Source organism: Epinephelus moara, chromosome 18, assembly GCF_006386435.1.
Source record: "Epinephelus moara isolate mb chromosome 18, YSFRI_EMoa_1.0, whole genome shotgun sequence".
Lineage (NCBI taxonomy): Eukaryota > Metazoa > Chordata > Actinopteri > Perciformes > Serranidae > Epinephelus > Epinephelus moara.
Window position 1 is genome coordinate 39,184,930 of NC_065523.1, and position 10,985 is coordinate 39,195,914.

The 10,985-nt window shown below is 43.4% G+C and overlaps 1 protein-coding gene across 1 annotated transcript in view; it reads right to left on the minus strand.

Annotated features, from left to right (window-relative positions):
- Positions 1-411: 411 nt before the first annotated feature.
- The window catches only part of LOC126404974 (transmembrane ascorbate-dependent reductase CYB561), an 11,905-nt gene continuing 1,331 nt past the window's right edge, over positions 412-10,985 (minus strand). The window contains exons 2-6 of the mRNA XM_050068445.1: positions 9,747-9,954; positions 5,256-5,354; positions 5,037-5,140; positions 4,759-4,916; positions 412-4,284 (exon numbers count right to left, since the gene is read on the minus strand). Coding sequence (XP_049924402.1) covers positions 4,092-4,284; positions 4,759-4,916; positions 5,037-5,140; positions 5,256-5,354; positions 9,747-9,951 — 759 coding nt within the window. The 5' untranslated portion in view covers positions 9,952-9,954 and the 3' untranslated portion in view covers positions 412-4,091. The remainder of the gene's footprint in view (positions 4,285-4,758; positions 4,917-5,036; positions 5,141-5,255; positions 5,355-9,746; positions 9,955-10,985) is intronic.

Below are 10,985 nucleotides of genomic sequence, written 5' to 3' on the forward strand. Positions count from 1 at the left end.
TGGCAGGTGTAGTTCGGCAGCAAGAAAATAGTTCCTACATCAAACTGCTCATAACAAGGTCTGTGGATTATTTTGAGTAACCAGGTCATGATTTCTGCAAAATAAACATAACTGTTGAGTTTTGCAATTTTTATTTTTTTATTTTTTTGGGTGATTTGAGCACCACAAGCTGAGAGTCTACCTCCATTATGTTGCAAAGACTTCAGACATCTCTGCAGCTGGTATCTCCAAAACTCTGCAACCAAGACAAACCAAAATTACCTAGACACATAAGAAAGACTACAGGTAAGAGGAAAATATGTAGTTTAGACTTGGGACCGAACTGTCCCTTTAAGACTCTTAAACCTATGAAACAGTAAAACAACATTGGGAATTATATCTGAGAAAAACACAAATGGACCAAAACACTCAGCCATTTCACACATTTTTATTTACAGATTAAGAGATTCAGACTTCCCTTTCAAACATGGAATTATCAAGAAGTACATAAGACAAACAACGTCCAGTAATTTACAGTAAAAGCTTAGCATTAGGCACTAGTGCAGAGTCCTGAAGTCAAGACAAAAACTGTAGCTACATGTTATATATCGTTTGCTTCAACACATTCAAAGATATGAATTTAACACCTTGAAGTAAAAGTGCTGCAAATAACCAAACACACACACATCTGAACACACACACATGACAGATATATTCAACATGACATTTAAATACAAACAGCCTAATACACTGTGTTTAATGCAGTTTGGACAAACACTGATAAACTGTCGATACTGCGGGGCATCAAATAAAAGGACAGACTTTATTTTAGTGTCATTAACAGTGTTGAGACTTTAAAGGTAGCGTGATAGAAATTATTTCATTTTGGAGACATTATCCATCAGTTTAATGAGGACTGGATCTTTACATTTTTACGTACACAGGGATGAATTATTCAGATATTTTGTCCTTTTCAAAAAAATCTATTAATTTCTAATTTTTTTATTTTAAGTGATTTATTAAAAGTGGTGAAAATCAAGATGGCAGATGTGTTATAAATATAAATGTCTACATCGAGGAGATGGTCACTGGTGAGTGCAATGTTTGGCATCAGTTTGACTCGTAGTGCGTAACGCATGGGCCACACTGCCTGCGTGAGCAGCGCTGCTCAGGCGCATTTGGAGGTTCAAAGTCTCCCGTTTTTTCCATGTAACGTGCGATTTTCAGCAAAATGGACAGTAAAAATTATCTTTTGATCATCATATCGTCATCTTATCACCTGTCACTATAGTTTCAACGAGAAGAAATATACATATTTATCTTAACTTGACACTTCCTGTTTCTTTTCTTGGGCGGCACAGTGGTTAGTTGCCTCATAACAAGAGGGGGGGTTGTCTTGGATGTCCCCCGCCTCTCATCAGCTGGTATAGCCCCCCCCCCAACAGGATAAGTGGTTATGGGAAATGAATGAATGACCTCCTGTTTCTGTTTCAAAATAAAAGCCCTCTGTAAATGTTTCTATGGACAGAATACTTTTGTTTACACAAGGCTTTTTATTAAATATTTGCAGGATCGTGTTGTTGACAATGCAGCGGCTGCACAGCTCTATAAATAAGTGAAGTACCGGCCTTTAATTTTTCGAAATACAGTAGTTATGGCAGCAGCAACCCTGCCTGTGTGAATACCACATGTGTGTGAGCTGCAGCAGTTCAGCGAGGTAGCTGTCACACACTGCTCACGCAGGCAGTGTGGTCCGAGCACAACAAAGCCAAACTGTACAACAGTGTCAACCAGGTTCAGACTCCTCTCTGTGTTTAGGCAACAAAAGCACTTTGGTTAAAGTTTGGGAAAGATCCTAATTTTGGTTAAATGTTGTCAGTATGAGTGGATACTGTGTTACAGATCACCATTTTGGTGGAAAGCAAATGAAATACGTCATCAACAAACCTAATGTAGGTACGTTAATTAGCAACATTTCCTCATTATGTTGACATGTTGTAATTCACTCAGCACTACATTTCCCTCAAAACCATTTTTGCTGTTTACATAAATGTTAATTAAAGGAAACAGATCTGTTAATATTGATTATCTGCTGATACAGTCTGATCAGACTGATTTACCTCAATGACAGCCACCCAGTGGAAACTAAAGCAACAACTTCATTCAACAGAAAAAGAAACGTTTGTGCCAAAATGTGAGAATATAGATCATTCATATGATAGGAATTAAATGTTAAATAGGAGAATTTGACTCCTGAAGCGATCAGCTAGATTGTTTTTCTGGAGAAGACGTGTCACTCTGTTGATTTTGTTGGGACGACAGAAACATTCAGTCCTCTCTGATCGTACAGTCGGGTTACAGAGTCATGTCACCATACCAGGAATTTAGTAGTCGATACCAATATCAGTTAAACTCTGCGATTCTCTGTACCAGAGATGCTCTGATACCAAATTCCATACCAATAATAATAAACAATGAATCACATGTACTTTAGGATACGCTCCTTTATTAATCTTGCACTCCACCCCCATTTTGTAGCAAAAACGCCTAAAATGACATACCCAAATTACAATGACTGCAGCTTCTGAACCGCTCTGACTACATGCATGCATGAGGTCTTGCCAGAAAGAAAACTCTCTTGTGAAAGTGTCAGAAACACTCTAGGTGATACAGAGACAGAGTAATGGGCCTCTGAAGTCAGTAACAAGTTGAAGATTTTGCCTAAAATAAAATAAAAAATGTGTTTCAGGATGAATAACTGTCTGTGGCTTCATCTGAGCAGGTAAATAACACTGTGGGGCTGTAGGCACACTATCAATGAACACTTGTTTCAAATTTGAAGAAGACTGCTCAAAGTATGACCATTCTACAGTGTTTTTACCATGAAAAGATCCAGGCGGAGCTCCAAATGACAAGTGGGTCACTCTGCTTCAAAACAGTACTATCAGTGATCAAACAACACTCAGCCAGCTTCAGACATTGTACCTTATTGAAATCAGGTGTGATTCCTGATTCCTTCCTGAATCCGGCAATACCAAACATCACATGGTCTGATGATGTAGTGTGCCTGGGAGAGCGAGGACGTCGGCGTCCTGGCAGAGTTAGAGAGATTAAAAACATATTAAATTTTATAATTAATCCCTGATGGTCCGCCTTGAACGCAAAGTCGTAGTCCATGTGGGTTCATGACATTTTGTCAGTTTTGACTTGTACCATCGTGTTTTCAGAATTTTGGTATCGACATGGTATCAAAGTATCCCTTCTTGTGACTTTTCTAGCAACAGAGTTGAACCCAACAAACAACCAAGTTTAATTTCAGACTCATGGAATTAACGGTGGTGACATTCGTAAAGAAAGGATCAGAATTTGATAGGTTTTATTTTTCACCAATACCAGTCGACTACAACGTGCCCAGATTGTGCCAGACAGTGACTCAGGACACTTATAGTGCCATCATGTGGCCAGTGTTCAGGACTGACCTGATGGCTCCAGCAAAGTCGGTGACAAGTCAAGTAAAGCAGAAATAAAGCTCTGGGTCAGATTCAGGTACGAGAGGGTTTGGGTCTCAGTTTCAGGATCATGCAGAGCTCTAGTGGAAGGCTGTAGTTACTGCACATCTGCAGTTACTGAAGGACTAACAGGCACTCTCAAACTGCATGTAGGGGTTAAACTGTACATGACATAGGTGACATTTACATGCTCAAAAATGTAACTACAGAGGCACCATGTGGAGAGAACAAGAGCTGTGATTGGTCAGTTTTGCTTAAAGGCGTATGAAATGAGGAAGCGCCAGACCCCTCGCCATGTCTCTATTAATTATTAAATCTGATTGTTGTGATACTATTTTACAGTGACTGGACTTCTGTTCATTATCAAATGAAATAAAGTAAAAATAATTTGGGGTTGAAAGTCAGCTGATCCACTTCCTGTCCCTGATTTTATTGACTTCTCTAAACATTTGGAAACAGTCTTTTCTGACCACGTTCACGGCCGTGTGTGTTTAAACTGATGATGCCTTTGTAGCTTGGTATTGACAGAGACTGGTGCGACAGCTCGCCTGTTGGCAGGACACTGTTTGCATCCAGATGAGGGTGTTAGACATCACTCTGAGGTCAAGGCATTGTGGGTGACCCGCCCTCTGTCAGGGTCTTGAAATGGACAGACAGAGACTCTTCCTCTGGGTTCGGTGGACGTCTGTACTCCTCTCTGGTGATCAGGAAGCCGAGCAGCACCCCGAAACACACCAGCAGGATCCCCAAGATGTTGGCCAGCACCCCCTCTGGAACCAGCTGAGAGTAGGTCGACCTGGGCCCAAAGAAGGAGACACAGTCAGTACGTGAGCCAAGTATGTGCGACTCCTCTACGATAGGTGGAGATATGCCCCCTTTCAGCTTGTTAGTATTGGACCTTTTTCCTGTTGACCTATTACGTCACAGACCAAACAATGGACAAACAAGTTAGCTACGGTTAGCTAGCAGCTAACTGCTACCATGGTGGACAACTTTACAGCTCTGTACATTTGGTCCGTCCAAAAAGTCACGGCTCTGGATGTAGATTTCTCCATGTTGTTACCAGCTTCTTCTTCTCTTACACATTTAATGCTATTGGACTTCCGGGTCAAAGCCCGGGGCGGAAACTGTGGAGCATGCTCAGAGCACCTCAGCCAGTTTGGGTCTGGAATATTTCACATTAAAAGTATTGTGACTGGCAGCGATGCAAATTTGCAACAGTAAAAACTGGAGATGTCAGTGCCACTAATTTTGCTTTTGACAGACTTACATGATGCTGAAGAGGAGCTTCTCCGTGATGCCGAGCAGGCTGCTCCCGATGGCCATAACCAGCAGAACCAGACCGCAGAACACGTGAACGGGGAGGTATGAGGCTCGTAACCATGACGACGCAACAGGAAACAGGAAGAACACCAAACCCATGACCCACTGGGGAGAGGGGGGGTGAAAAGTTAGTTACCATTTGAGTCCACATTACACTTGAGGTATACAATATACTGTGTGTGTGTGTGTGTGTGTGTGTGTGTGTGTGTGTGTGTGTGTGTATACCTGTATGCAGAATAAGACTAAGGTTGCCATGCCACACCAGCTGTGTAGAGAGTACATGTCTGGGATCTTTGCTGCTCGGTGGAAATCAAACACAGCTGCAAAACCTATACACACACACACACACACAGAAACAATAGGTATCTTTTTTTGTCCATCTTTCTCGCTCTCACAGACACACACACACTGTCATTATTCACACACACACTCCCCGTCTCTCACCGATGATGCTGATGATGAGGGCCAGCAGGTGAATGATGCCGTGAAGCAGCTTAACGTTTCTCTTCGCCTCATTTCGAAACACTCTGTACACCAGGATGGCTGCAGGGAGACACAACAGACCTTTTCACACAGAGGTGGCGCCACAGAGCCGCTACACAGTCCCTTCTTTACGACGGCAGTATCACGTCGCTCCAGTGTGTGATTTCAGACAGCATGATGACATCACAGGATCAAGTGAGGCGTGACATATATCACACGCGTCAGCAGCATTTCATAAACAATAACAATGACATCACATGTCAATAACAGTCATTTAGCGTCCCTGTTATTTGGCGGCTGATCTCGTCCTCTGCTCGGAGGGTAAGGAGCTCCTGAACCTCACTGTTTGAGTTAGCTGCTAACTGCTAACAGCTGCTGTTCTTCTTTGAGTTAGCTGCTAACTGCTAACAGCTGCTGTTCTTCTTTGAGTTAGCTGCTAACAGCTGTACACTGCTTTTTAAATCTCCTGCGGTGGGGCGCACATGTGAGATGTCATCAAACGTCACACCTGGCCCTCTGCTCGGAGGGTAAGGAGCTCCTGGACCTCACTGTTTTCACCTTTTCAGCCGCTGTTCTTCTTCTTTGAGTTAGCTGCTAACTGCTAACAGCTACTTTTTGAATCTGGTGGGTCGCACTGTGACGGCTCCTGAGCTGCTGTCGTCCACCTGTAACTGTTTTTCCCCTTCGTTACTGACTGCGTCACAGGAGTGCAGCACCTGATTCGGAGCACCTTGTTTGGTTTTCCTTTTGTTTCGCTTCACATCACGTTACACTTCACTATTTTTCACTCACTCACATCTACATCACTGACTCACTACTGATTATCCACAGTATGTAGTTCTTCTTTAGATGTTTGCTTTGTTACCTTTTTATCTAACACCACCCACTGTGTCCCTTCTTGTATTTGTCATGGCTTCGACTTCTTCCCGTTTGTGCCACAACTATTAGGTACAGTAAGATTTGCTCTTCTGTATGCTTTAGACATTTGTTACCTCGTCGTGTGGTTTAGAATTTGTTTGTTTGGGAATGTTTGGGTCATTCAAAACAGTAAAAACTGTTTAAACAGCTGTGTGGGATTTGGTACTACCGTGCGTAATTTGTTTGGTGCTCTCACGGCACACCTGGTCCTTTTGGTCCTTTGCTTACCCTGGCCGCTGTGCCAGTTAGTTACTGTCTTCTCATATGTGTGCAAGCAGTGGTTTGAAGGAGAGGACAATGCATTCTGGGATAGCTTTACAGGGTTAGGAGTTCTGTATGGTTTTGGTTTTGTTATTGTGTCTTACTCTGAGTACACGTCATGGAAATGTGACACTCGTGCTGCCCATGGTCCTGTCCTGTTCAAGACAAGTGCTACAGAGAGCAGACAGCGCGTACACTGTGTTTTGATTTTCTCTCACTGTAACAAAACTCTGAAGTGAACACAGCTGCTGGTTGTGTAGAGTTTCAATCCTTTCTGTTCGCCACCTGTGCCAGCAGCTTCGCACCATTTCCACTAAGCAGCTTGACATTTTTTACAGTGTGCAGTGCCACAACAGTGTGTCTGATTCCAAAATATTGAGTGTGGGTCCAGACTGTGGAGGGAAACCATCTGTTGTTAGATATATTAATGTGGACGTGGCCCAAAGCAACAAAAGCAGCAGAGTTAATCACAGCGAATCAGCTTTAACGTGTGTGTGTTTGTGTGTGTGAGAGAGGACAAACGTCCCCCTTGTCCTCCTGTAATGTCCAGCTGACCTTTGTTTTTATCGCTCTAATGTAATCCAGCTCTGGAGCAGACAGCTGTGAACCAGTTGAACTAATCTGGTTACAGTCATTAGTAAAAGTCCCCCGGGCTGCAGGCGTGAAGCAGACGGCAGGGAGAACAGCAACATCTGACTTTGTCACCAGGACGTGCTGCAGCGTGAGTACAATCTGACAGAACTCATCCCAGAACTAACGAGTTTAAATGCTCTCAGATCAGCTGACGAGATTTTATCAGGTCATGTCAAAGGAACACTTATTAATCACTTTCGGACTTTTTAATCAACATTTTTTGGACATTTCAAAGACATTTTTCGAGCATTTAATTAATTTTCGGACTTTTTAATCAACATTTTTTGGACATTTCAAAGACATTTTTCGAGCATTTAATTAATTTTCGGACTTTTAAATCAACATTTTTTGGACATTTCAAAGACATTTTTCGAGCATTTAATTAATCATTTTCGGACTTTTTAATCAACATTTTTTGGACATTTCAGTGACATTTTTCGAGCATTGAATTAATCATTTTAGGACTTTTTAATCAACATTTTTTGGACATTTCAAAGACATTTTTCAAGCATTTAATTAATCATTTTAGGACTTTTTAATCAACATTTTTTGGACATTTCAAAGACATTTTTCAAGCATTTAATTATTTTTTGCCACAATTTATTTTATTTTGAAAGTCAGTGATACCAGTGTAACGTTTGACCCCGTGGTCACATTGGTCACCGACGTGGAGGACTCCAGCCATGAAACTTTGCAGCCCGAGGATGAGGTGGCAGCCTACATGGAGTTCAAGACACCCAAGGAGGATCCTTTGGAGGTTTAATGGCAGATTTTGGTGCTTCAGTGTTGACTTTATTTTTCAGCCTCAGAGGCTGCTGCTTTCATGGGCCACAAACCGAAATTGGGCCGCCACAAAGGAGCATGTGACTGATAGTTTAGCTTCATCTGAACAATATTCACTCCTCAGATTTCCTATCAGTTGGCTTCACACAACAGCTGGACGAACTAGAAGGTCCAGTTTGGCCTGATTTGCTGAAGCCTGGATTTAGTTTCTGGACAGACTGGGTGGACGCTTCCTGCTCTGTAGCTGAATAAGATGCTGCTCAGTTTGCTGACTGGCTCTTCCTGTGTCGCTGGTTTAATTCCCTGCTGGGTCAGTCTGTCAAAGCTTCACTGGATACGTCCTGAAAACACACACACTCAGACTGACATGTTCAATGATCCTCCTCCTCCTCTGTTTAAATCAGACTGGCTGGGCTGGGAGGGGGGGGGGGGGGGGGGGCAGGTTNGGGGGGGGGGTGGAGGCAGGTTGATGGGGTCTGGACAGCGTTAGCTTAATGCAACAGGTCAGTGCCTGAGGCTGAGGCACATGAGACACACACCAGCAGGGTGACCACAGCGTCCACGCTCTGACCTCCGCCTCACTCAATTTACAGAGCATCATCTGAAAATGATTTATCTTGACTGTGAATACAAACTGATGTTTGATCAGTCGGGTTTGATCTGAAGATATCAGCAACGTCGGCAGAGGGAAGATCACTTCCTGCAAATCTGTTTTTACGTTTTTAGCCACACTAATGGGGAGATGCAAAATATGACTTGAGATCCCTCCAGCATGTTCTGGGTCTGCCCCGGGGCCTCCTACCAGTGGGACGCGCCTGGAACACCTCTAACAGGAGGCGTCCAGGAGGATCCTGATCAGATGTTGAACCACCTCAACATGAGGGAGCAGCGGCTCTACTCCGAGCTCCCTCCATATGTCCGAGCTCCTCACCTTATCTCTAAGGCTGAGCCCAGACACCCTACAGAGGAAACTCATTTCAGACGCTTGTATCTGTGACCTCATTCTTTCGGTCACTACCCAGAGCTCATGACCATAGGTGAGGGTTGGGATGTAGATGGACCAGGAAATGAAAAACTTTGTCTTCTGGCTCAGCTCCCTCTTCACCATGACAGTCTAACACAGCGCCTGCCTCACTGCTGACACTGAGCCTAATCCATCTCACGCTCCATTTTACCCTCAGTCATGAACAACAACAACCCCAAGATACTTGAACTGTGTTAGGGTAGATTCAACAGATTCAATATGCCAGTTAGCCAGTAACTCCATGTTGGAAGAACGAATGATATTTATCGTACGGTAGCGAACAATAACACAAATAACTGTGAATCCCTTAAATAATCTTACCTAATATAACCACTTGTTTTCGTACCTCTGGACGTTAGCTCTTTGTTTACTTTCCTCACTTCCATTTCACTTCTCGTGCACTGAGCTGTGACCGCCAATCAGAGTGATTTCATTCAATGACGGGCTCCGCCGTCTCCGATGCTGATTCAACATGCTGATTGGCCCCAAAAAAAGCCAACAAGGGCTGATAAGGGACGATGAGTGACAATGGTGCGGGACACACTGCAGGGCGACAGGCGCTTATCGACAGCCCAACATTAACCAACAGCTGACCGTCAGCCAGATGTGTCAGAGCATCTAGAGACATTTAATAGCATTGGTGGTGAGAATCCTTTTTTGATGTCAGTGAAGATGTTTAAAAAACTAAATGACAGGACAGTGAAAGTGTTTAGTGAAGCCTGGATTAAGAACTTGAACAGGAATTGAAATCGTACCACACGTTGCATCGAGTGAACCTGGTGAGTGCTCTCAGCATCAGCTCAGTGAACAGTTTCCTGTTGGTGTGAACTCACCGTCACCGTGCAGGAAGACCAGTCCCAGCACCATGCACAGAGGGTGCAGGTTGAACTCCCGCGATGAGCCGTCCCAGGCGAAGCCCCCGTGGTAGTGACCCATCCACACGCCGGTCAGCACCACCGCCGCCAGACCCAGCACCTGTGACGCTCCCACCAGCCACGCCAACGAAGAGCGAGCGGTACGTGGAGCAGCGTCGTCCATGATCTGAGACAGAGACAGATTACTGAGCGCTGCGGGGAGGACTGATCACTGAACTGAACTCAGATGAATTAAATTAGGAAGCTGAGGTAGAGACAGACGAACACAGAACGTCACATGACTTTATTCTTGTGACGCTTTGTTGTTGTAGTTTGAGTCATTTTAAGGTAACCTAACCTCAGTAACTTTATTTTAACTGTATGTGAAGGACATAACGTCATTCGTGGGGCACAAACTCGTAGATATCATCCGAACCATTCTATGAGAATATGTTGCGTTAGATTTATCTCCACCCTCTCGTCCAAATATGGTCACTTCTGGCTCCAAGAATCCAAGATGGCGACAGCAAAAGTGCCAGACTCATGGCTTTAAAACAGAAGGCCACAAACCAGTTGGTGATGTTTATGTCCATTACTGTCTACAGTCTATGGCTGTAACTGCTGACGCTAACGAGCGTCATCAACAACACCCTCCATGAATGAACCAGAAACACCTCCAGCAACAGGCTGAGGCCACGACACCACGGTGCAGGATGACCCCTCCCCCCAGGACGCCATTAGAGCTGTGACTGTTTGGATTTTTACAAACTGCTGTGAAAATTCAACATATTTTGAGCCGTTAAACTTCTCATTATGTTGAGAAAAGTAAGGCTTCTTTTATTTTTAGATAATTAGTTGTTATTTGGAGATACTCATTTTAAGATACTACAACCTTTATTTTGGGATAAGTAAAGTCCTTATTTTGAAAAATCCCGTCAATATATATTTTTTTAGCTAATTTGTCATTATTTTGGGATACTGAGTCATTACTTTGAGGAATGTATTTTGAGGATATCCCATCACTCTTTATCTGATGACATAGTTTCTCTAGATGGCATTGCTCTGGCCTCTAGCACTACCGTAAGAAACCTCGGAGTAACATTTGATCAAGATTTGTCTTTTAATTCTCATTTAAAACAAACCTCACGGACTGCATTTTTTCATCTGCGTAATATTGTGAAAATTAGGCCTATCCTGACCCGAAAAGATGCAGAAAAA